At 50.1% G+C, this 26,847-nt stretch overlaps 1 protein-coding gene across 1 annotated transcript in view; it reads left to right on the forward strand.

The window, feature by feature from the left end:
* The first annotated feature begins 3,352 nt into the window (after positions 1-3,352).
* Positions 3,353-26,847, forward strand: part of ST8SIA2 (ST8 alpha-N-acetyl-neuraminide alpha-2,8-sialyltransferase 2) — a 31,862-nt gene continuing 8,367 nt past the window's right edge. Inside the window, exons 1-5 of the mRNA XM_014888806.2 lie at positions 3,353-3,476; positions 18,084-18,146; positions 20,065-20,193; positions 20,684-20,941; positions 23,082-23,375. Of these exons, the coding sequence (XP_014744292.1) occupies positions 3,379-3,476; positions 18,084-18,146; positions 20,065-20,193; positions 20,684-20,941; positions 23,082-23,375 (842 nt within the window). The 5' untranslated portion in view covers positions 3,353-3,378. The remainder of the gene's footprint in view (positions 3,477-18,083; positions 18,147-20,064; positions 20,194-20,683; positions 20,942-23,081; positions 23,376-26,847) is intronic.

Consider the following 26,847-nt stretch of genomic DNA (forward strand, 5'->3'; position numbering starts at 1 on the left):
TTGTTCTGGTGCAGTTACTTTAGCTGCAATGCTAACATTTTATTTTTTTTTAAGTAGACCTTATTGTATTTACTGCAAATGTTCCGGATACAGAATTACTTCCTCAAATTATTAGGAACTAGAAGATATAATCAGCTTTTATTCTGTTTTAGAACATATTACTCTACCACAACAGTCTATTTGCGACAGTTTGCTCTCATCTTCCTGCAACCCATCTTACAAATGAGACATAAAATTGAGGCTGTGGATGCTTATGGACCCAATCCTGCAACATTTATGCACCTGTTTAAGCTGAATCATGTAAAGATTCATGGTGAATTGAATGTGCAGAATGACTAACACTTGAGGAACTATGGCAATTGCTCCAAAGCAGTCTGCAGTTCTTCAGGATAATGAGCAATGCATGAAACTGGTGCATTATCAGGGTGGATTATCTGCTCCTCCCCAAATCTGGCCAAGACACTGTAAAGGATAGACTTGGAGTGAATGCAGAGTAAACTGTCCTCTCTGTAGTCAGTATTATTATATTAATTTCCCCTTATCACTGCAGTGAGACTCCTGACCATGCAGTATTTAGCCCTCAGCAGTGAGATCTCAAGGTTTTCGTCGCAGAGTCACACTTGGTGGTGTTATACAGCTTTGTTAATTGATTACAAAATAATTCAGCAAGCTGCACTGTTCCTACATCTTCTATCCAGCTTACTGTCTCCTCACCTCAAACCAGCTGCACCTCAAGGTCCTGGTCCCTGTGTCTGAAGCCCAATCAGCCAAAGAATGACCTTTTTTTTTGACCTACATCTTTCAGAGGAATAAAGCAACAGATGACACCAAGTAGAGGATTCACAGAGCTCTTTGTGTGAGCCCCTAGCAATGGAAGGGCATCAAGCTTAACTCTCAGCTCACCCTGCAAGGAGGATTTTTTTTTTCAATTTCAGTTAATAGCAGCATTTCCATTGACTTACACAGGAGCAGAGCCAAATCCCAGTGTGTCTTTTAAGAAAAGCTACTCCTCAGCAGAAGCAGCATCTCAGCAGATAGGATGCCCTTGCCCCTGAGAGTCCTTGTCCAGGCAAACCAACTCCCGCCGTGCACTGAACGATCCCCCCTCTTATTCCTCAGCCTCCATCGAGATTTCTGTTCTTGCACATTGACACTGTGATTGGCAACTGAAACACAAAGATCAGACAAAAGAGGCTGAGACACCACCTGGGATGGAGCTGAAAAAGATGCAGGAGCAGATATCTCCATCTGTATTCCCGAGGATGTGTACGAGGAGAAGCCAGCTGCGGTGTGGTGCTCCCGAATCACAGGGGACTGGTGCTGTGCCTCGCTGCATCTCGGGAAACCCCAATGTCAGTCCTGCACCAGCAAGGTCACCTCAAAGCCTGTTTCCTCATCCTCAGGCCAGTCACACTGCTGTGAAACTCCAGAACAGGGTGGGCAAAAGGAGTCCAAGATGAATAACACAGGAGGAAAATTAGGCTTTTCTCAGATTTATGCATTAGGTAAATTATGGGGCTACTTACACCACCTAAAATCGCTTTCTCCCCAGGGTCCTGAATATGCTCTATTATGAAAGCTGTATACTGGAGTGTAAATTTGCCACATATACTACAGTATAATTGTAGCAGACTCACCTATGTTGTATTTTTTACCTATAAATGTAATGATGATTTGTTTGTCTCCTCTTTCTACAAGAGTTTCAGAATCCCCAGGAAAGCACATGGCCGTAACACGCTCCTTTCACCATTTAATCCAGATAAAGAGAAAAGTCTCATGCTGAGTGTGCCTTCCCATACACGATGCTGGTGTTAGGCATCCCTGTACATATGGGCAGCTTTATCCTGGTGCAAGGCACCTCGGCAGGAATCACACAACACTGACAGTGTATCACACTGTACTTCTGAATTGATGCAAAAAGCCGTGCACAGAAGGGAAAATGGCAGCTTTCCAAGTGGCCCCAGTTAATAGCTCTGTTTTGCTTAATGGTGCCTCCCATTCAGACTAAAGATGCTGTTTTAAATATGTAAGCAATTAGTATCTCTCGCTCTCAACACATCTGTGCTGCTTCTCTCTGCTGCATTATAAATCTATCGTGTGCCTCTCCAGCTCGGCAGTGCATATATCACCAGATATTCTGATTTGCAGCAACTTTTTGGTCTGGAAGAGTTGTGCTCGGATTTGGTGATGCTCTGCCAGGCTGGCCTTGCCTAAACCCCGACACAGCCAGCCTCTCCTCTCCAGGTCTGTCACTGGACTAAGAGATAACAGGGATATAGGGAAAGCACCTCTTGGTGGTGTTTTGGCGGTTCTTTGGTCCAGCCAGTACTTTTGTGTTTTTCCCAGCTTTCACACACTTTCTGTGTAGAAACTGCAGTTTTTTCTCTCCATAACAAAACCCAAGGGTGCCTGTAGACTGCAGGAGGATGTTTGCAGGGGTTGCAAAGTGCTTGAGATGCAGCCAAGCATCTCCGAAGCAGAACACCTACCTTGCAGTTTTGTTCTTAAATAAATTCTGCCTGCACAAACTCCAACGGGATCTAGAGTCATGGCAGGACCAGTGCGGTTATGACAGTCAGTATTTATAGGAGTGTAAGGAATTGTAAAAATAGCACTGTTGCCAAAACAGCAATTGATAGTAATAGAACTGGGTGTGATGAGTTATTCAGATTTTTTTCTTTGTTGTTGTTGTTGTTGTTTTAACGGAGTGTTTCCCGTGCCAAAAGCTGTTACTGCCCGTCCCTGTCAAGGGAGAAGGTACATCCACCGCACCGCGCGCGGGAGTTCCCGCTGTCTGATTTTATCACAGTTTTTGTCCTTTCGGGGAGAAGCCGCCCCGCCTGCGCGGTGCTCACCCCCCCTCCCCGGCCAGGACCGACCCCGCCACACCGCGCGGTGGGCGCAGGGGAGGAGGCGGCGCGGCGGCGAGGAGCGCAGCCCGCTGCCAGGGGCTAGGGGTGGCTGCCAGGGGCTAGAGGGGGCTGGCAGGAGCTGGCAGGGGTCTCGCAGGGGTCTCGCAGGGAGCTCGCAGGGGCTGCCAGGGGCTCGCAGGGCGCGGCGGAGGCGGCGGCTCCGCGCCCCCCGCGCTCACCCCCGGGACGCGGCGCGGGCGCTGCGGGACGCGCGGGCCGCGGAGACGCGCCGCAAACTTTAGCGGCGGGGGGCGGCGGGGCCGAGCCCGCCCCGAGCGCCCCCTCCCCGCCCCCTGCGCTCCCTCCCCGCGCCGGCGGGGCGGGCCGGGGGCGCCGAGGGGCGGAGCGGCCCCGCCGGGCGGCGGCGGCGGCGGCGGCGGCGGCAGCGCCGAGCCGGGACGCGGCGCCGGGCTCCGCACCCCGCGGAGCGGCGCGGAGCGGCCCAGCCCGGCCCAGCCCCGGAGCCATGCCGCTGCCGTGCCGGGGCTGGACGCTGGCGCTGCTCACGCTGCTCGTCGGTTTCCTCATCTTCGCCGATATCTCCGAGATCGAGGAGGAGAGCGGGTAAATGCCCCGGCCGGGCGCGGGGGAAGGGGCGCGGAGCGGAGCGGTGCTGGGGACCGGGGAGGCGGTGGCGGCGTCGGCGGAGGGGGCGGGCGCCCGGACAGTTTCTTTGTCTCCGGCTCTCCCGGGTTTTGCCGTGCCCAAGTGGGAAAGGAGCGCGCTGCGCTCCCGCACAGCTCCGCGGGGCCGCTGGCAGCCCCGGGCGGGACCGGCCCGCCGGACACGGGATGGGGCACGGGGCCGGGATGGGGAACGGGACCGGGATGGGGAACGGGACCGGGATGGGGAACGGGGCCGGGGGGCAGCCGCGCCGGGCCAGGCAGGGCTGCGGGAGCTGGTACCTCTCCCGCTAGAGACGCGGTGGTACCGGTCCGAGTAGGGATGCCGGAGCAGGTACCGGTCCCTTTAGGGATGCTGGAGCAGGTACCGGTCCCTGTAGGGCGGACAGCAGCTGAGATATCTGTCCGGATAGGGATGCCAAAGCAGGTACCGCCCCGTTACAGACACTGAGGTACCGGTCCGGGTGGGGATGCTGGAGCAGGTACCACTCCCTTTACAGACGCTGAAGTGTCGGTCCGGGTGAGGATGCTGGAGCAGGTACCACTCCCTTTACAGACACTGAGGTGCCGGTCCGGGCAGAGATGCTGGAGCAGGTACTGCTCCTGTTAGAGATGTGGAGGTCCTTTTAGAGAGGCTGAGGTACCAGTCCGGAGATGCTCTGTCAGGTACAGGTCTGAGTAAGGATGCTGGAGTGGGTACCAGTCTAATTAGAAATGTTGGAGCAGATCCTGGTCTGGAGAGAGGGGTTTTTGCACGGGCAGTGCTCAGGTGCTGACAGACGGATGGAGCAGGTCTTTCAGTGGATATTGGTGTGAGTGCTCTGCTGGACAGCGATGCTGGGGCAAGTTTTAGCCCAAGGGGCTTAGGTGTCACTGCTAGTCCAGATGGGTGTGGTGGAGATGGGAGTGATGGATAACAGACCAGTCTGCAGGCGGATAAGGGACCAGTCTGTGGGATACGAGAGATTGAGCAGGGATCAGTTGGGTGGGGGTGATGGAGCAGAAAGCTTAACCCACTGGTGTGGGGTCTAAGAGCCTTAACCCACTGTGGGATGCAGGGCTTCAAGATCAGCTCTTACTGAACACTGTCATGGTTGGTGTTTACCTGCGGGTGCCATGTATGGCAGGGGCTAAAGCAGCTCCTCAGTCTGAGGAGCAACACCCTTCCCACCCCATAAACCCCATCTCTGAGGTCAGCTTGGAAATTTAGGGAATGAGAGGAATAAATGCAGAGAGGAGGGTTTGCATCAACTTGAGGAACTTGCTACAGCAATGTGGAAAACCAAATAATTTTAGTAATGAGGTGTGTACTCAGGGTGCCCAAATGACACAAAGGTCTTTCTGTTTGGGACCAGCTGGCTTTGTCTGCTGTATTACACCAAAACAAACACCTTTATGAGATAATAAATGAAATGCAGTGATGTTTGTTTATTGTTTCATTGTTATGTTATGCTGGGTGCCACAGGCAAGAAGTACTTAAAGGTCAGTAGCCTTGTCCAGAAACATCCAGCACCAGACTGTGGGTTACCAGGGTAAATGAATTGTTGCTCTGCAATGAGCTGGCACTATCTATATAATAATAAAGGAAATTAAAATCTTCTGATGCATCCTCCCCATTGGACAGGCTGCTCTGAACCCCTTGCTTTCTTCCCATCTCCTTTTCTGGCTTCTGTTCTTTCTTCTCTCTCCTCGCCTATCTGCTAGATCTACCCACTAGAACTTGCTGTGCCCTTATTGAAAATCTATTCTGTTTTGTTCCTTACTTGTCCTGTTTTTCACCCTGGTTCATTAGGGATTCCCAGTATTGTGTCTTTTTTCTCCTCTCTTTTCTGTACATTGTATGGAAATTGGCTGTTTGCTGGCTGCTTATCTCCAAACCCTGGCATCTGAGTTTGTTTCTGTAGTTCCTCCAAGGAAGTACTGCCAAGCGGTGCGGCGGCAGGGATGGCAGCAGGGTCAGATGAGTTCTGTAGGAACAGCGAGCAGCTTGTTCCACACAGCATCAGAAATGATAGTGCAGGAGGGAGCTGGCAGGGGAGAGGAGCACCCTGCACCCAGGGGATGAAGGAGGATGCTGTGTCCCGTGTGATACATGTGATCACCAAACCTGTCACAGATCAGTGCCCACATCAGCTATGCTTCCCATGCAGGGATAAACAGAGCAAAGGTGGGACTCTGCTGTATTAATTATATATTATTCAATCATGAAGTCAGGCAAACTGAACCTTTCTCTTGCTTTCTCGTCTCCCACTCACTTTTCCCCATTGCATCTCCAAAGTGTTTTGGATTTGATGAGCTCCTGCATCTTGAGCACAATAAGGGACCAAACACTGCTCACCTTGCACAGAAGCCTGGCACAATGGGCACTTCATCCCTGTGTGCTGCCATGGTGCCAGCAATGGTGAGCACGGTGCTCTGACCTGGCTGTGGTGACTTGGAAAAGCAGAGTGCCTGGTCTGCAGGTCAGGGGATGATAGACGGTTTTCAACTGTGGGAGCCACATAATAGCATTTTTTGTTAACGGGTCCTTTAGGGTAAAGGGAAGGTAAAGGGAACTGTGTGACAGCAAAATGCACAGCAGTGTAGAGAAGAGAGCCTTCCAAAGTTTGCCAAGAGCTCTCTGTGTGTCCAGGAGGGAACAGCTCCTCGCCATGAGAGGTTTGGGAGCTGCTGTGTATTTGTGCAGCTTTCCCCCACATCAGGAATGTTTGGCTGTTGTATTGTGTGGCTCAGCATCCTCCTCCACATCCCCCCAGACCTCCCTGGCTTTGGTCAGTGCAGCAGGGAAATAAGGATCTGCCCAGCTGTCCCCTGGCAGGCTTGTGGCACTGAGGGGGGCTGGGAAACACAGGCAGGTGCAACTCTTTTCTTCTTTTTCCTTGGCATCGGAACACTCTCTAATTATTGCGAGGAGCGAACAGCTTGCCCACTTTTACACGTACCCTGCCCCCTGCCTGTGATTTGGATTGTCTTTGGAAAAACGTGCCTCGTGCAGGTGGGAGTAGGGGGGAACAGATTTCTCTCACCTACAAATACTGACAAATTTCAGAAAGAAGACACAAAACGTTCATTAGGTAAAAAGAGAGAATATAATACTACTGGCAAAAGGACAAAAAAACCAAACCCGTGCTGTTTCTCTGGACAATAAGTTCCCCGCATCGCAGGTGAAGGGAGGTAGGAGCCGAGGGCAGCTGGAGCTGCTCTGCCTGCCAGAGGCTTCTGAGAAAGATGTTTGTGCCTTAAGCAGTCCCGTCTCACTCCTCTAGACATCCTTATACCACCTCCCACAGCCAGGAGATGCTGAAACAAAGAGGTGCTGGGGCAAGGATGGAAATTCAGCAGCTTCTCGCTCCTGATTCTACGTCGCTCTTGCTTAGCCTGTTCTTCCCACCCTGCGGCCACCCTTGTGCGCCGGTTTTCCCCCTGCTACATCCTTGCCACCGTCTGGATATGGGTGTGTGGCTTGGGGCGGTGGGATGCAGGTGGGATGCAGGCGGGATGCAGGTGGGATACTGGCGGGATGCAGGCGGGATACTGGCAGGATACTGGCGGGATGCAGGCGGGCAGGGACACGCTCGCCCCACTCGCCCGCTGCTCCGTGAAGTATTTCTGTGGTCTTGGCACTTTGTTTCCGAGCAGCCAGCCGGTTCCGGGCTGCTGAACTTTTCCTGCAGCCCGGTGGCGCCTGTGTTTCCATGCAGCGCTCCCGCTCTTTGTTTGGCTGGCAGGAAACAAAAGACGCGCTCCCGTCTGTCTTGGGGAGCGCTGATGCCATCGCAGCCATTCCTTCATCCGCGCCGGGATGGAGCAGCGGGATGGACCTGGCCCCGCAGAGCAGAACAAAGGACTGGCATCGAGTGCGGTGATTATTGCCGGTGATGAGGAGGAAAATTCTGCTCTGGTTCAAGGGGACTCTCTTTGTTACTCCGCGCCTGCTGTTGCAGTTCTGCAGGGGTCCGGCTGTGTCCTGATTGTCTGTAGAGGGAGCTGGTGACCCGCTGCCACCAGGTGACTTCTGGAATTAGCGTCTGAGCCATCTTAGGGAGCACTTGACACTTGGTAATGGGTTGGTCTTAATATGAGTCAACCTTTTTTCCCTGCTAGCCCAGACCACATGCCTTTCCATCCTGATTACAAGAGGAATTCTATTCTGCTCACTCCAAGTGACGAATCGGAGTCTCTGGTATTGCTGGCCTGCCTGCCTGGGAGCTTGTCAGTAAATTGCCACTTTTCTCTCATGTGCCCTTTTCTAACGCCTGCCTTTCAAAGTAGAAGAGAGATTTTGTGTCCTTTATGGAGGCTGCTGTGCCTACTGTGAGCGGTCTGTAGTCGTAATGCTCCTTGTCAGGGTTGGTCCATGGGGTACAAATGTCCTGCTTATATCTGCCAGGCTGTGATTTACTGCACCCAGCCCAGAGTTAGTCTAAGAGTTGCTCTCCACCACAAAGTTTTGTTGGAGAAAGTGCTGCCTTTTACCAACAAGCGCTTTTGTGTGCTCTCACAGTGGGTGTGCACAAGCCAACAATTATCCAGGTTGGGCTGGAGGAGGAATAGCTCTCGGCAGGACAGGAGCCCACAGACATCCTGGAAGTATTCATGTAAATGGAGCCAGAGGAGACCTTTGTTCTCCTTGGGTATGGCAGGGCTCTAAGAAAAGCTCCATTACACATCAGGCTGGAAAATTAAAGCAATGTTGGAGCACTGATTTGGGTAAGAAAATACTCAGGGTAGGCTTTGATTGCAGCTCTTCTGACAATAAGCTGAGCAGCTGATTTCAGGTTGGCTGCAGAGCTCCCTCTCCTCCCCACGAAGCTCTCCCTCACCCCCTGCAGCCCTGCAGGGGCAGGGTGGGCTGCCACAAAAACCAATCCAAACCCCTGTGCTCCTGCCTGGAGCAGCCTGAGGGAGATGAATATCCACAGCTTGTTTCCTTAAGCTGAGCTCTGAGGGACCGGTGGGAGCAGTGGTACCTGAGGGGAGGGCTGGGAGCAGCAGGATGGAAAGCACTCACAGACCCTCAAGCAAGCCAGTGGAACAAAAAACGAAAAGACAGTGCTAAGGGATTTCCAGTGCATCCGTTGAAAAGTTACTCCACGGTTCAGAAATGGCTGTCAGCAGCTTGCAAGACCCCAAGGAGGAAATTTCTGACCTTGCTGGTGAGGAAGTTATGGTAGGAGAATGCAAATCACCAGCCAGCCCTTCCTGGATGCACTGTTGCTGTAGCCAGACCAGTTCATATGACCAGAGCAATGAATACAGCAAAGCAGTTCCCAGAAGGGCTTCAAGTTTCCTTTCTGCCCAGGTAGGCTTTTTGTGTCCCACCTCTAACCCTGCAAGTGCAGAATCCCAGCCGGGAAGGCAAAGGAAACCTTTCTGTCCCAGCAGAGAGCAAGGAGCTGCAAGTGTTGGCTCATTAAGCAAAGGCTTGTTGAGCAGCTAACGGCGAGTTAAGTGATTCAGCCTCCCCTGGGACCAGGGCCAGCAGTGACACAGCAGACCCTGCTGCTGCCACCACCCCCCCCCAGCCTTCCCCAGGTATCACCAGCTCTCCCCAGGTATCACCAGCCTTCCCCAGGCATCACCAGCCCTCCCCAGCCCTCCCAGCCGTCCCCAGGCATCACTAGCCCCCCCAACCTTCTCCTGGCAGGGATGAACTCAAGGTTTTCTCTCGCATGGCAGATGGGCTTGTGATCTTCCAGGAAAAGCATTTAACAGGAGCACTTTTATCTTTCCTTGGGCTTTCAGGCTGTCCTGATGATAAGAGAAGAGGAAATGGCCTCATCTAGCACCAGAGAATGTTTAGATTGGATAGTAGGAAAAAGTTCTTCACTGGGAGGTCTGACAAACATTGGCACAGGCTTCCCAGGGAAGTGGTGGAGTCATGATCCCTGGAGGTGTTTAAAAGATGTGTAGATGTTGCTCTTAGGAACATGGTTTCATGTTGGACTTGGCAGTCTTGGGTTGACTGTTGGACTCAGTGATCTTAAAGGATATCTTTAATCTATATGATTCTGTGATTCTACAGATGTTTTGCTTTATCATCTTGAGAATAGCACTACTTAAATACACCAGGCAGAGTTGCTGTAAAAAAGTTGTTCCAAACCAAAATTAGACTTCTTCCAATTGCCTCCCACATTTGTTTTCCCTGTGACTGGGTCATCCTCAGCAGCAAGAAATAAGCCCAAAGTACAACTTTAGAGAATAATTATTTTGCCATTTCTCTGGCTTCCATCCCCAGTTGCCTCAGGAAACAAGGAAGCTCCCTGGCAAAGTAAATTCACTGGAGGTGCAGAGTTTTAGGTGTCCTTCCAGAAACACCACTGCAGAGCAGACAGGTGTCAGCTTCTCAGTCCCTTGCAATGCAATAGAAAAAGGAAAAGGGAAAAAAGGAGAGTATCTTTACAGCTCCTTTTTCTTCACATTTCCGCTGTAAATCCTGTCTTGGCTGGCAGCAGCCTTGATGGTGTGGCGGCCTTGGGAGATGCATCTTCATCAACAGCAGCAGAATTGGCTCTGATTGGGAAGTGAAAGGACTGATCCAAGGAAACGGGCACAGCACTGCTGAAACCTGCCAGAGCAGTGGCAGTGGTGTGGGGTGAGAGCTCTTTCCAAAGAGAAGTCTGAATACTTCTTGCTATTGCAAATCAGGTCCTTATTATTGCATGCAAAAATCCCCTGGGAATGCCCCAAACAAACACAAATCCCACCCAAGGCTTGCCTTCTTCCTGCTGAGCACACTGTCCCTCCCCATGCAGTGCTCTCCATAGGCAGGGCTGCTTTGAAAAGCACATTTTGTCATGGTTTTGGAGTGCTCTCTCAAGGCATCCTCAGTCAAACAGCATCCCAGTGGGCTCCAGGTATTACCCAGCTCTGAATCCAAGGATGGTTCTTGCAGCCAGGCTTTGCCAGCACCTTCAGGAATATCACTCAGCTCTCAGCCAGCTGCTACAACCGGGCCATGTTTCCCCTGCAAAGGTGAAGCATCGTTGTGAGGCATGTCCAGCACCTTTTCAGACACCCAGAAGAACACTCAGCTGGCAACCAGCAGCTGCTCAGTGGGTAATTGAACTTCTGACTGCTGCCTGGATTTCCATGGTGTAGCTTTGTGGGCAGGGGAGGAGAGAGGAGGTCGAGCTCTGAAACCACCATGGACTTTTCAACATTTGGCATCTCGACGTTGTGGTCTGGGATCCACATCCCTGTGAAGATGCTGGGATGTCTCCATTGCTGGTTGTGGGGTGTAGCTCTCACCCAAGCACTCCCAGCCGCCTGTCTTTAGGCACCAGATGTTGTTTTGAGGATGCTCATACAGAAGAGCTGCCCCAGGAGGGGTCCTCAGCTTCCACATCAACAATGGAAGAAGAAATCACATGAGACCTTCAGTATTCCAGTGTGCTGCACAGAGCACTAGGAGAAGAGATGAGAGGAGTGTAGGAGGATGAGCCCAAGGGCCCACAGCCCCATATGATAATGTTTCATGTTGTACCATTTCCCAAGGTATGTAGCACCCAGGATGCTGCAGGAGCCTCTGGGATTTCTGGCTTTTGGGACATGGTTGCTCAGGATGACAGGTTCTGCTGCAAGCCTGATGCTCTGCTGTTTGTGCTCCCTGAGAACACTGCTCTGTTAGCAGAAAATAATGATCTCAGGACAAATGTACAGTGTAGACGTGTTTTGTAAGCAGTGAGGCTTTTGTCTCAGCTACTTTCTAGATCTTCCCGGACTATTGGGGTTTTTACCTTCTCTCTTCCAGAAGTGAAAGAAGAGAAAGAAAATAAATTACATAAACATACACAAAATACACAAACACACACACTGCCCAGTCCCAGGCTCTTCATTTTCTGCCTGCTTCTATGTCTGTTTCTTTGCTGGCTATTTCATTAACACAGCCAGAGAAAAAGAGCTGATGCCAGGAATAATTTTTCAAAGGTGAAGGAGGGAATAAGGTCCTGCCTGTAGGCAGGATGGGGAGAGGGGAAGTGTCTGACATTTGAGCCCTGTGAGTATTTTGTCTTTAGAGCACTGATAGAACAAGAGCATCTTGAGGTGATTGAGTCAGGCCATGCTGACATTATGGCAAATGCATGAGGAAGTGAGAGCTGACACTCCACAGGTGTGAGAGACACTTTTCTGGATCAGGAAAAGCTTATGCTGGGTTGGGCCCAGACTCAAGGCAGGGACAGGGATTTGGTCACCCCAGTGTAGAGTGATCCCCAGCAGTGTCCTGGTGACAGGCTGCCACACACATCTCTCCCACTGCCTCGTGTCCATTTGTTGTCAGAGCTGCACCGTTTCTGCTGATTTGTCACTGGTTTTGTCTCGTAAGTGTTTCAGACTAATTGGCATGTTCCTTATTAAGCAATAGATGCCTGTTTTGCAAACTCATCATTCCATGGTGTCCTCAGCAGACACTTGCAGTGATTACACACCATGAATCGCAGCCAGATTGAGATGTCAGGGTCAAACCCTGCTCACATTTACTCAGGAGCTGATGTGGAGCCACTGTCACCACCTGGCAGGCAGGGATGCCGAGCACCCTGGCCTTCTCATCATTCTGTGGTCCCTGGGAAGGAGCCTGCAGGATGGGTGATGTTGTGGAGGTGGGATTGGGGTGTGGGAGGAGGTGACCAAATTAACAAGGCTGCTTTGCGTGGGACTGCATTTCCCATGACAAGTTCCATGAGCAGCAGTGAGGCCATTGGCTGGTGTCCCTCTGGTGCTTGCTGGAAGATGCTGCACTGCCAGCCTGGCTACTCCTCATGTACCAGACCTGCACTGGGACCCCAGCTGGACCAGGTGATGTTTCTGAAAGCCGTAATATGGACACGCTTTCCCAAATGCAATTGTATGACTTGCTAGAATTAAGCTTGGAACACTAAAAGTAGCACCTGATATTTAGGAAGTTTTTGACACTTAGGCTTCCAAGCTGTGACAATATAATCAAGTGGGATTTTTTAAACACACTGAAGTGTGATTTCAAGCATCTCATCAAGATGTATTGTAGGATCTTCTGTCCTAGCAGACAACTGCTTTAGAAATGTCTTCCCAATTAATCCCTTGCTTGCCTGGGGAATGTGGATACCACAGCTACCACTCAGCAACCACCAGTTCTGTTCATCACAGTCTTCTCCACATCTCAGGGTGAGAGAGCCTCCAAAACAACTGGTGAAATGTCACAGGCGTGGCCTGCAAGGATCTGATGTCCCAGCTTCACCCAGTGTGTTATGAGATGGGATGCAGGAAAGGGAGATGCTGTTGGAGCCTGGAAGAGCAGCATTCCTGGAGGGGGGAGCAGTGCCAGGAGGGTGCACAATGGAGTGTTTGAGTGCAGGATCTCAAGGTTCAGAAATGCATCTCTGATTTCATCCCTTGTCATCTAGCTTTGGCTTTTGTTTCTGATTTGCAGATTGATTTACACGTGGGGCTAGCCAGCTCTTCCTCTTTGAATTTGTCTCTCCTGGGACAGCAGAGCATTTGATGGATATAGGTGGATTTTGACCTAAACTCCATAGTAAGCACTTGAGTGTCTAGTCAGAAGCCCACAAAGGGACTCATCAATGAATGTGTCCTTTTTCCATATTTTCAGTCGTACTCTGATGTGCTGATGGAAAACTAGAACACAATCTCCAAGGAATCCAGGTTGGACTCTGTGCTCAGTTTCTTCTCACTTTTGGCTCCTGGGATGCCTTTGCTTGTCCGTGCTGCAGGGTTGGGCTGGACAGGTTGGCATTTGGAAGCCAATTATTTCTCTTTCATAGACAACTTGGAAGTGTGAGTTTTTCCCCAAAAGCCCTGGAGTGTGTTAGCTGTCCTGCTGCTCTCAATACAAACCCTGAATTTCAGGGGAGGGGAAGGAAGGGTTGAAGCCTGTGTCCTGATCTTCATTTCACTGCGCTGTGAGCATCAGCAGGATCAAATCTAAAGTTTGGGAGGAGGAGGGCCTCATATATCCTTCATTTCCAGTGGCTGGGCAGTGTATCCTTTTCCCCAGAACTGTTAATTACACTGACTGGGTCTCTGGCCACAACACAGGACCCTGCAGAGGGGCTGTGAACATCCCACTCCACATCCCCTCCACACTTGGCTGCCTCTGGGAAAGCCCCTGGGGTGGGAGGACAGTAATTGTGGGTGGGTGGTCTCTAGCCAGGCCTGGCATCATGTTCATGTGCTCTTCAGATAGAAAATAGCAGTTCTGGTCTTGAGGAAAACATCAGAACAGTACTTAAAAAGCAAAGTAAATATAGGTGGTGATTTATTATTTTTAAAAATAGATACAGAATGCCTTAATGGGCACAGTCTGCAGCCATCTCAGGAGGCTGTTGCCTGCCTCTGCTTTTTGGGCCAGTGAAACCCTTGCAGATCAATTCCTGTGGTCCTCTGAGCCTTCTCACTCAGCAGGAGCCATACTCACTCTCAACAAGTAAAGAGCAGCATTTTCAAGAGGACAGGTTTGCTGGAAGCTCACAGTGGCTGCTCCTGGCTTGTGGAACTCATTTTTTGGTATTAAGGGCCAAGCTACTTCATCCCCAGTGTCCCCAGCTGTAAAACAAGGATCATAAAATGCACCTAACATAAAAGCAGGTTGTGAAAACCTAATTAGTAGATGTTAGTCTTTTGAACCCCTCAGGTAAAAATTGTGGCACTCTGAACTCTCTTCCTGGGGAATTCAGGTGGATAAATTCAGTTTAATAATCCCCCAAGGGACTATTACCTAACTTTTTTGTGGAGGAGGGAGGAGGACTTGGGTTGCCCAAGGCCAGGAAGAGGCAGAGGTTTTGTTCCACCAGGAATGAGCTTCACAAGTGTGGTTAAATGCAGGAGGATTGGAAGGAGATGATCTTTAAGGTCCTTTTCAACCCAAATCATTTTGTGAGCTGTGGAATGGGTGGTTGGATATGGCTGAAGTTTCCAGTTAGTTCTTGTTTTTCATGCCCATTTTCCATGTGCATCGCCTGCCACAAATGCTGGGGGGGAAGCAGGACTTGGGGGTGGGCATTGTAAAATACCCATGGAAAATACATTTTCTAGTTTGTGAGCCTGGGAACGTGGACATGTGAAGTGTGCTCATAGAGATCTGCTCACTCAAGGAGACTCTGTGACCTACTTGTTCAGTCAAAGCTGCTTTGATTTCACGTGTCGAAGTGGCTCGAAGCGAGACCGAACTCACCTAGCAACAATTAAGAGAAGCATTTAAGAAGCAGGAAACGATGAAAAGAGAAGTAAAAACCCTAAACAGGCCCATTCATAGGCGGTGAATAGAAGAGTCTTTGCATACCTGATTTGTCACAAATTATTCATCCAAGAAAATTTGGACCTGAACCATAAGACAATTTTTCTTTTACATCCTCTGATATATGAATCAGTGTCACTTTACATCTGAGCACAGAACGTTTTGACCTATATAATATCTTAGTGGCAATGCAGCTTGAAAATCTCAGTGAAAATGAGAAAAGATGGCATAAGTCAGTAAGATGGCATTAGCACATATAGATGCAACTTATCACTGGAAAACATCCCAACAGAAGCCCAAAGAAAAATGTTTTGTAAATAATAGGATTAGGAAGCAGGTTGGTACTTTGTTGAGCTGGCAATACAATGAAACTGATAACAACTAGATTAATAAGGCAATTCAGTCCAAACACAGTGTAGCACTAGAAAGCTTTTCAAAATCAATGCTATCTGTGCTATTTTAATCGAGGTTGGTCTTTGCCTTTTGAAGCAAAGAGATTTGAAACTCCAGGTCAGGAAGGTATAATAAAATGGACTTGGGTTTTTTTGTTTGTTTGAGATTTTTTTTTAACATCTGTTTCTTAATTAGTGCCCTCCATTTCTAAATGTTTTCCTCTTGCCAGGTGGGGGAAGTGAAGGCATACAGGAGTACTGGCTTGCCTGTGTTGGTGATGAAGTATGGCAGACCTTGGAAAATACTGTGCTTGGCTCAGTTGCTGGTATTTTCAGCAGCTGGTTTGTCTGGCTGGGACCCACCAGTGGGCTGAGCTGAGCAGGATGGCTGGACAGAGCCTCACACCCCACGGCATCCTACAGCACTCTTCCACTGTACAAAGGGAGATTGTAGGGAAAACGTCCTGAAGTTGTAGTGTGGCACACCAAGCACCCAAAGACTGACAGTTTTGAGCATTTTAAGATCCACTAAACCAGCTCTGACCATCATGTCCCAGATTTGGGCAGTCCCTGTCTTGGAGAGAGAAACCAAGCCTGGCACAGGGAGCAGAGTCTTTGCCAGCATCTCAGGTGTCCACGAGAGCATCGTGTCTGCTGCTGGCCATCAGAGCAGTGATCCCAGTGCCATGGGAAGATGGTTAGCAGAGCCTTGCTCTCCTCCACCAGGCTGCCCCTCCCTGATCGTTTATGACAGCAGAACCCTTTGTGCCTCTGTCTGCATTGCAATATTTTTGCTTTTCACAGTGTGTGAAGGGGAAAGAGTAACCCTTGACATTGTCCCTGAGCTGGCAGCCAGTCCCCTTCCCCACCAGGCTGCACACAGGCACCTGGGAGAGGTGCTCTCAACTTGTCTTCCTCACATCCAGCACCTCCAGCCCCAACACCTGCCTTAATTCCAGGAGGAGACACACAGACCTGTCGCTGGGGGGCAGGTAAAGCCAGACTGGATAAATGCATTTGAATAATACCTTGTGATGCTCTGAATCCTTCCTGCTGTAGCCACAAAACATGGCTGAGGTAGGAACTAACACTTAGGGAATAATCTCTACTTCGTAATTTACCTTTTTTCCTTTCACATATGAACCAGCATGTATTCAGGAAAAAAAAAAAACAAACAAAACCATTTCTTTCTCTAAGCTTTGTCTGTCCTACAGCAAGTGTGAAGGAGTGTGAATCCCATTTGGAAGGCTCCTTCAGACAAGATGTCTCTGAGCAGGTGCATGGTTTGCACACTAATCCAGTCTGCTCCCACACCCTGCCGTGAACCCCATTAATGTGGAGGCTTGTTAAATGCCACTAGGCTGCAGGAATGAGCCAGTCCTGCTGTTCCCTTGATGCACCAAAAAATGAAACAGCTCACAGGCTCTCAGCTCTGTCAAAGGACGGAGGAGAGCACTGGAGCAGGAGTCACTGACTCAGCCATGGATGGTCTCTGGCAGGAGGGAGGAGAGGGAAAACCATCGTGGCATTTCCAAGGGTTTGATGTTACGTGGGGCTGAGGGCTGTGCTCAGCCTGATGAGGGGATTTGTGTCGCATCCCGCAAGTCTGAAAATCCTTTTTAATGGCACCAAGCACACTCACTCGCGCTTTTTCTCTTTGATTTTTGTCTAATGCATTTGAGATTTTTTTCAGAACTGGTAGAAATACATTCTCCTGAGATACATTTTCATTAATGTATATATTTCTGGGTAGCAATATTTCTGCTGGAAGAGAATTTGGTTCTCTTTATGAGTATGCTCATTGGGATATCTGTGCAATGGGGACAATAAAACAGAGCAATGAGTACATGGTGGTTAAAATGTGTCTGAATGGGAGCCCAGCTCCCTTGAGCATCACAAGGTGGGTGACTTGTTCTTTGTAACCCCTTTGAAAACAGCAAGCTAAAGCAAGAAGGAGCTCTGCAGACAGCTAGATGCAGACCTATACTTATATGTATGTACTTAAGTGAGGATTCACAGCTCGTGTGAATGGTGTGGCTTTCTGAAGGGGCTCGGTCCAACCTGTTCTTCAATACAGCATCATAGAGGTGCTGGAAACTTTGGCTGTTCATTCCCACACATGTTGGTCAGACTGGTCTGGCATCTGTCCGTGTGTGATGGTGTCAGGCCATGGGAGTGACACTGCTGTCACTTCAGGTCTCAGCTCCAGCATGTGAATGACTGTGGTGGGTTGGCTTTGTAGCTTCAGCCAAGTTACACCAAAGGTGAGGAGAAGGGGCTTGAAGGCACTCACAGGATTGGAGTGGGCTGGAATGGAGTTCTGGGTCTGGCCTGGCTCTCTGGGAGAAGGTACACTACGAGTGTGAAAGGTACACTATGAGTATGAGGTTTCCACAGGTCAAGGACGCTGGTCATTCAGTCTGCATAAAATAAAGATACTGGATGTTCTCGGCTAAAAGCCCAGGTGAACACAGTGGTGGGAATCCAGATAATTCAGTCCCTGCCTGAAAAGGACAGGGACAGTCCATTGGCAGCCTGGAGATGGAGGAGAGCTTCTCTGTGCTCTGCTAACACCTGGCTCATAAAGAGAAGTAGAGATGTGTTTAGTGCAGCTGTAGGGCGCACGCTGCTGCAGCAGCGAGACCAGATGTGTGTGATGGCTGGTTAGATCACACAGGTATTATTAATTGGGGTGGCTCGGGGTGTTCTTTGCCAGAATGGTTTCACAGTCACAGCAAGGCAGCAGTGATGAGGGATGAAAAGCCCCTCAGAGGCATCAGGACATCTCCCTTCTGGATGGGGTGGGACACGGGCTCGTGGCAGTGTTTCGGCTCAGAGTCCTTCAGAGCAGGATCTCTTGACTGTTGAACAATGCTTGGCAGAAAGGAGCTGGATTTATAAATAATGCATTTCCTTTGTCTTGCAGGAGTTCTGGAGGCAGAGGTACAATCAGATCAGCTGTGAACAGCTTACATAGCAAATCTAATAGGTTTGTAAATTAGATTTTGTGTTCATTTGTTTTTGCTGTAAGGCAGCTATTAATCTGCTTCTCCTCTTCGCTGGATAGTGCTGTTCTTATTTAGTAAATGTATCTGTTCCTTTTCACTTCTGCTTTGCATTTTCTTAATCATTTCTCCCCCTCCTTCTTCCAGCTCAGTGCAATAATCATTTGTAAATAACCAAGGATCTGGAAGTTGTGGTGATTGAGAGAATGAGAAAGAGTTAGTTATTGTGAAAATAAGTCAGTGATAGAGTTGCTATTTTCCATAGTTTTAAGTGCTATTAGAGGAGAGATCACTGTGTTTGGGATCAGAACTCCAGTTTTATTGCAGTGCACTCCAGTAGCATCCCTCCGTGGCAGTCATTCCCTGGCATCCCAGCCCCATTCAGTGTCTGTCTGTGTTATTTTTACAATGATTCCCTGTCAGCCCAGCATTGCCAAGTGGCACTTTTGAAAAGCTTAGTGATGGCATGTAAAGAAGAGTGATATCATTCTGTGATGATGTCAGCGCCTGTGACCAAGACACAGAAAATGGACAAAACCAAAACAACCATAGTTGTTCCCAGGACTGCTTTACCCTACTTCCATTATGATTTTTGACACCTTCTAGGTAGGTTTTCCAAGACATGAGTGATGCAGCAAAATGCAAGAAGCAAACAAATCCAACAGACTGGCAGCCTCTGGAGAGGTACTGTATACACACACATCAGGACACTGGCAGCCAGCATTTATAAACACATTTCCTTGCCTTTTTGAAGCATTATACAGTGTGAGCCACAATGTGTCCTGGGGAGCTCTTTCCCTGGGCTGGAGATACGTTCCCAGGAGCTGGATGTTTGTCCATGAGCCTGAGCCACCACCTCTGGCCCATCTCTCACTCTGCTCCCTCCTTGGGGTTTACATGCTTTATAGAAATGCATTTATTTACAAAGCATTTGCCAGCTGGAAAAAGCCCTTTGCAGTGAAGAGGGAGATTCCCTTTAGCTGATAGTGAGTGCTTTGGCTGTGTATTTTTCAGAGTGCTCTGAAGTGTGAAGGCTTTTTTGGGTCTGCAGATACACATGCAGCTTCTTGATGAGATGCTTGGCTTTCCTTTTTGGAGGGCAGCTGGCTGGAACCAAATATTTGGAGGCTCCTTCAATTCATGCAGTTTGATTTAAATGTCACAGAAGTGCTGGGGCTGATTTGCTTCTTTGAGCTGGGATTAAACGCTGGGGTCTCCCAGTGGTCTCCAGCATCTGGCTGCTGCTCATTTCTTGGTCTGGAACAGGTGATACGGGTGTTGAAATCCTTGTGCTCAATTCTAAGCAGGGAGAAAGTTTCCAGTGAGCCAGCCTGCCCCTCTTTAGTACAGGATGCTCACAGCCCAGTCTCACAAGGAGCACCCAGCAGCTCAGATGAATTAATTTCTCCATTGGGTGAAGAGAGGGGTGCTTTTCTCTGGTGAGGATTTTAATCTTCATCAGGAGCTGAGCTGGCTCCATTTTGGGCTGTTCATGTGTGACTACGAGACAACAGGGCAGCCACCATGTCTAAGAAGTTTCTTAGTGAATTTTGGGGGCTTTGGGGTGTCCTGTCTGCAAGTGCCCATCTGCCAGCCTGTCACTGTGTGTGTTTTTGTGCATGCCTTCCTGCAGCTCAGTGTGCAGTAGTGTGTTTTCTGTGGAGCTGTGCCTGGCTGTCAGTCTGTGTTCGTGGAAGTGAGTGGGTATTTAAGGATCTCTGTCTGTCTGCTTGAGTGTAGCAGAATACGAACAGGCTTTCACTTCTTGTTTAGCTAATAACTACAATTTTGCTTTTCTGATGAAGTTTGAATTCCAGCAGCCAGAGCTGAAGACTGTGATTAGAAGTGCAATTGGGATGCTAACGGATTCTGTCTCCCTCTCCCCGACTTTCTTTTCTCTAGAGCTGAAGTAGTAATAAATGACTCCTCATCTCCAGCTGTTGTTGACAGAAGTAATGAAAGCATTAAGCACAACATTAAACCAGCCTCATCCAAATGGAGACACAACCAGACACTCTCTTTGAAGATCAGGTACTGGTAATTACCTATAGGACAAGAGACAGATTTGGTCCTCTCCAGTGCAAGCTGGCAAATTGTATCATCTAAAGAAGTGAAGGAAGAAATAAAAAGACTTATCTCCTGCTGAGCTGGGCTTCATATCTGTAAGCGATTGCTTGGAAATGAATTCCCAGCTGAGCCAGCTGGCCTGGAAACGACAAAACAAGGAGCACTTGAGCCCTTGTTTTTCAGGCCAAGTGGAATTTGTGTGTGCAGGTGATGGGTCACAGAGGGAAGGAGACCTTCTTGCCTGGGTAAACTCAGGTTTGCCACCTCGCTAATGGTGGGCTGACTGTGGTAGCCTGCCCCGGGCAGGATGAGTGGAGAGGGAGCAGGCATTGAGATGGAGATATCCTTTGTAATCCGTGCCTGGAGAGCAGGGCCAGATGGACTGGCCAGAGAGGGAGGGCAGCCAGATTATCTCTACCTCACCTGATAAAGCTGTTTTCTTCCCTATGCTCAGGAAACAGATCTTGAAGTTCCTGGATGCAGAGAAGGACATTTCAGTGCTGAAGGGGACGCTGAAGCCGGGGGACATCATCCACTACGTATTTGATAGGGACAGCACCATGAACGTCTCACAGAACCTGTACGAGCTGCTGCCCCGCACCTCTCCCCTCAAGGGCAAGCAGTTCCCCACCTGTGCCATCGTGGGCAACTCAGGGGTGCTGCTCAGCAGTGGCTGTGGCCCCGAGATCGATGCTCACAGCTTTGTCATCAGGTAGGGACTGCTCCCAGTGCAGCCAGAGCCCCAGGGCTGTGGGGCAGGGCAGGGCATTGGGACCCTGGGCAGCTGGGGCAGCATGGCCTCACAGCCCCACCTGCACACACACAGCTCACCCCTGAAAAGGTCCTGCTGAAAATGTTCCACTCATCTCCAGGTGCTCCCCACGTGTTCTTGCAAGTGTTCTTTGTCTCTTCTTGTGGTACACCATTAACCCCCCTCAACATTCTCTTCTCTCGGGTTTGTCCTCTTTGCAAACAAACCTCTCACAAACATGATTTGTCCCCAGATCACTTCTGCCCTTGAGCACAGGGTGCGCCACACGATGCCCTGGCACCACACTTGTGCATGTCCAGGTCTGACACTCCTCTGTGTCCCCTCTGTCCCCTGTGCCATTGTCCCTGCAGCAGCACATTCTGACCCCGCTGGGACACACCAAATTCACTGGACATGTCTGAAGTGGAGAGGAGGAGCTCTTGCCCTCCCAGCCCAAAGCCCCAGTTAGCTGAGAGGCTGTGGAATCCACAGATGATTTATGTACATGCAGACATTTGTTTTCTGGTGAGTCTATTACGAGGACAGCCCAATCCATCAGCAGCTCACAGAGGCGGTGCTGGCATGACGTGGGAATGAGGATAATGTCACCCTGTCCCCCACTCAAACCCTGCTGCTCCAGCTGCCTGGCTGCTGGCAGCTCCAGCCTGTCCACGGGGGATGGAGCATTATCCTTAACTGGAGCACAAGTGAGCAGGGGGAAAAAACTGCTTATTGTGGTTCTGGCCAAGTTTAGTGAGGGGCATTCATGTCAGGCAGCAATATTGCAGGAGAAAACCTTTTCTGGATGTGGGGATGGGGATTTTGAGCAACTTCTCCCCTGCCATGTGCTAGTGCAGGTCTGGCATAGCACAGACCACACTTCCCACTGTAGGTTGTCTGAGCCACTGCTGGAACCTGCATCTTCCTGAGGAAGCTTTGCTCCATCCAGGCAGCCTTTTCAGCAGGGTTGGCAGTGACCAGTGACTGGGTCTGTGTCCAGGATACAGGTCCAATGTTTATTTTTACTGAATTCACTCCTGTGATGAGTCAATCAAAGGGCCCCCATGCCAGTAGCTGGATTTTCTTTCTACTATTCCCTTAGTTTCCCCATCTGTAAGTAGGGAAAACAGTAATAATGGCTGATTATTGAGGCAGATGGTTAGGATGCACTTCCTGCTCGTTAAATACCATAACTTCACTGTGAAACACCACAGCAGAGCACTCGGTGTGCAAACACATGGGTACCCCCTGGTTTTTAGGATGCTGAGGGAACATCTCTGCATCCCCCCCTCAGCTGGTTCCCTCTGCCATTTTCCTCCATGCCATGTGCATGGCACAGACACAGATTTCACCCCTCAAGGAGCTATAGGAAACCACTCTACAACAAGGACGATTTGTTGGCAGTTTGTCCCACAGGCCCTCAGCCCTTATGCTGGTGTGACACAGGAGCTCAAGGTACATGGCCTGTGCCCACATGTACAATCTGAGAGGAGGCACCAATGAACACTACAGAAAAAGGTGGTTTTTGAGGGTCACAGCCTCCAGACAGCCAGGCCCTGTGGAGGCCATGTCCTGGCATTCTCCTCCCACTGGTGTCAGTATTGCCACTGGTGCCACCAGGTCTGCTGTTTGCAGAGACTCACCAGGAGGAGAAAAGGCCTTTGGGATAATGTTACTCCAGCAGGGCTGGAATTCAGAGGCAAGTGCTTTCCTTGAGTGAAAAGGCTGTTTTATGTAAAATCTGCCATAGGAGCAGAGACTGGAGCTTTGTTGCTGGTGTTATTTTTGGGTGGCACCAGAAGAGTCACTGCTCCCTGCAAACCACCCACGAGACACCACAGTTGTGGCTGGCATTAGCCTTGTCCCAGAGGGACATATGTGCACATGCCATCATGCTGAGGGATGCTGGCCTGAGATGGAGATGGCTCATCATCACTAATTTATGGCAGAGGGTCATTCTCCCTCCTCTTCCTCCCAAAAGCGTGGGCGAACGGGCACATTGTCACCAGCCCTGGCTTTTGGCAGCACACCCCCTTCACTCTGCCTGTCACTGCCTTCTCTCAGCCCATTGAACGGAGCTGTTGGGTGCTTCTCCTTGCAGGTGCAACCTGGCCCCTGTCCAGGAGTACTCCCAGGACGTGGGCATGAAGACAGACCTGGTGACCATGAACCCCTCGGTGATCCAGCGCGCCTTTGAGGACCTGGTGAACGAGACCTGGAGGGAGAAGCTGCTGCAGCGCCTGCACAGCCTCAACGGCAGCATCCTCTGGATCCCAGCCTTCATGGCCAAGGGGGGCAAGGAGAGAGTGGAGTGGGTGAACGAGCTCATCCTGAAGCACCACATCAATGTCAGGACTGCCTACCCCTCGCTGCGCCTGCTGCACGCTGTGCGAGGGTGAGAGCCTCTCTGCTGTGCTGAGCCAGGATTTCCTGGGCTGGACAGTGATCCATGGGCTTGTGCTGCAGGAAAACACACCTTGTTTCCTTCTGCAGACCTGAGGATGGGGTGGTGGATGGACCACCTTAAACAGGGGCTCCCCACTCTGCTCTTTGAGGGCTTTTAGCAATATCCAAACCTCCGGTGCTTTCCTGGCATGTCACCATAACCCCCAAGCCTGTAGTTAGGGCTTTCCTTGGAGAAACGTGTGTGCACTGAGCTAGCAATGATCTTTGTCACCTTGTGCTTCAGTGACATGCACCAGTCTGACACAGCTCCTCAAGTCAGGGAGCTCCTGTGTGAGCCTGGATGGGAGGGTAGTGACATGATCTGGTCCTGCTGATCAGATAAACAGGGCCAGGTGGTGGTGACTGGTTTTACTTTGAGGGAAGGAAAGGGTCTTTCTGTTCTCTGGCTGCATCTTGAGATGCACAGGAGACACAGTTGTGGTGGGGACGAGGAGGTTATAAAAGAAAGAGAGCCCCAGGGGTGAGATTTTAATATAAATGACTTGAGAATGGGGTAGGCTCTTGATTTTGTGTTATATTTCTCTAGAAGGATCATGATTCCTTAGGCATTTAGGAAGTTCAGGCAGATAGGGACTTGTGCTAGAGATGACTTATGGCACTAGTTGTCCTCTGATCCTGACTAGACTCCATTAATCTCACAGGATGGGAATTTCCTTGTGTAGCTGGTGCTCCCACTTCTAAGCCTCAGCATTAATGTTCCTTGATTTCGTTGAGCACTTCTCCTGCACACCTCTGAGTCTGAGCTCTGCAGTTGGTCACTGCTGGGTGTTTCCTATCCCAGCTCAGGTAGTGTGTCAGTGCTGGGGGTGGGTAGGGGACAGGTTTTGGGGTCATTTCTGCCAGGAGAAAGCCCAAGGAGAGGCTCCAGGACAGCCTGGGGGGGCTGGGAGGAGTGGAGTGGTGCCATGGTGCCTCACAGGCTGCAATAATGAGCACGTACCACAACTGCCCCAAGTGCCTGTGTTAGAGGCTTCCCTGGGCCAGAGAGGCATCTCACAGAAAACACTGGCTTTGAGGTAAAGAAAGGGAAGGAAATGATACCACAACTCACAGAAGAGGAAGAGAGGAAGAAAAAAAAAATCCCACAACCCAAATTCAGAGCTATTTCTAGCTATAATTGACTTACTTTCATCTGTCAAAATAGAATTAAGCTCCTGTAATAAGCCCTCTAAATCAACAGGCTGCTAATCCTGTGCTGGCAACCATTCCTAGTGCCAGAAACTTCCCATAGGAAGCTTTGCAGAGGAGTTGGCAAGGGTTAGGCATCGCTTTCCTATGGGAGAGGAGGATGCCTCCACAAGCTCAGCTGCTGAGCTTATCTTCCAACTCACAGCATCTTCCTGGCCTTTCTGTGTCACAACCCTGAGGTCCAGCTGGGCTGGCTGGCACACTGGCTGTCCCTGTGCAGCTCCAGCAGAGCAGTGTTCCTGTGGCTGGCAGGACCTGCCTGGCTGGAGGAGATGCAGGGATTTTGGGAGAAGCCCAGGGAGCAGTGCACCCTCTCTCCCCTGTGTCTTGGAGCTGTGTCTTCCCTTTGCACATGTTTTAGTGTAACCATGGACTTCACTGGGGTCTCGTGCAAGGAGTGTGGGTTTGGGCTTCTCAAAACCTCCTGGGGCTCAGAGGGATGCAGCCAGTCAGACCAGCAGGCACGTGGAGTGAGCTGGGGGTGTTGGGGATGAAGATGGCACCAGCTTGTGGCTGGACAGTTTGCTGATGGCAAACTCCAAGGTCCTGGTTGGAAATTCAGCCAGGACCTCAATCCTGTCCCTTGGGCTGCTGAGGGCAATGGAGGAGGTGGCTCCTGGCAGCACAGAGGCAGCACTAATTCAATTATAACCACAGAGGCCAGTGTTAATCCTCATCAGGGATTGCCCTCTAAACCAAGGGAGCTGCTGCCTGACCTGCCCTCCTGCTCTCACACTTCTCAGCAGGAAGACAAGGATGCCTACTGATTAGCAATTAATCTAATGAAAACTGCAGCCCCCTCAGAAAGCCAGAACTGATGGGAGCACTTCAACACTGACCCATTGTGTTGTGGCCTGGCCCAGAGGGGTCACCCAGGGCTGGGGGGCAAAGGGCTGTGGGATTCTGGGGGAAGGCTGGAGTCATTGTTAACCCTTTCCTTGGTACAGCCTCTTCAGGTTGGACTTGGGTGGATTTGAGATTCAGGCAGAATTGAATGAGCTGAGGGAGGTGGCTGATGCTGTTGGTGCTGGGTAGGAAGTCTCTCAGGTACCAATAGGGTTGTCTTGACCATCTGCTCAGGGTAATTGATGTGATGTGGTTTGGGGTGAAGGAGTCCTTCCTCTGGTCAAACTGACCAGAATCACTTGGAATTTATAGGAGTTTATTCATCTTCTGTGTCACTGTCCAATTCCTGTGATCATCCCATACTTTTGCTTATGAGGGGTGTGGTCTCCAACCACATCCTCTGTCTCTCCAGCTCTCTCTGTGCTGGTTCATAGCACTATGCTTTTGTTTGACAGATCTGAGATTTGTGAAACAAATATGTTTTGTGGCATGTGATGTGCAGCAGAGAATGAATAATCCACAAAGCCCCACAGCACATCCCTCTGTGCTGCAGTGTCCTGCTGGTGCAGAGAGGTCCCATCTTCTCCCTTTTTGGATAAAACTATCTTTTATCATCTACCCTAAGTTGATTTGGAAGTCACAAAGAAATGAGAAATGGGGTAGGTTTTTCAGCCAAGGCACCCCTTTATATTTTTTTTCCCCAAGGACTAGCACTTTCTGCAAAGACTGACATCTCAGCCAACTTCAATTTGGCCACAAAAGTGTTGCCTTTTCTTTCTCCACTACCGGCAAAACACATTTGTGAGCCCTTGACTCCTCCTTGAACCACAGTATTTATTGTCCTGCTCTGCTTTCCCTCAAACCAAAACACATTTCAGTGGCAATTGAGCGTTTTTCCTATAATTTTCAGTGTATTTTGGAGCCTTTGTAGAGGGTGCATTGCTGAGATAAGTAAAAAGCATTTGATTTTGTTGTCCTTAACAGCATCATTTGAGACATCACCTTTCTAGCTGTGAGGGTGCTTTAAATGTTTGCTGATAGCTTTTTGTGTTGTTGCTCTGGATAACCAGTGCAGTAGGATGGAGGCTTTTCTCACGCAGTTCTGCTCACACCAGGAGGGGAGAGAGCCTTCAGCATTCCAGTGGAGGAGCTCAGAAGGAAGCCAGGTCATCCCCAGGGCTGAGGAGGGGGCAGTTTGGTGGCAGGGAGCAGCTCCTGGGGACAGTGCTGTGTGTTTCAGGGGCAGTTTGGTGGCAGGGAGCAGCTCCTGGGGACAGTGCTGTGTGTTTCAGGGTGTGTGCGTGCCTTCCTTCGCAGCAGTTCTATAAAATGTCCCCTGAGGAATTCCTCTGCTCCTCGCCTGGCTG

Source organism: Sturnus vulgaris, chromosome 13 (assembly GCF_052056855.1).
Source record: "Sturnus vulgaris isolate bStuVul1 chromosome 13, bStuVul1.hap1, whole genome shotgun sequence".
Taxonomy (NCBI): domain Eukaryota; kingdom Metazoa; phylum Chordata; class Aves; order Passeriformes; family Sturnidae; genus Sturnus; species Sturnus vulgaris.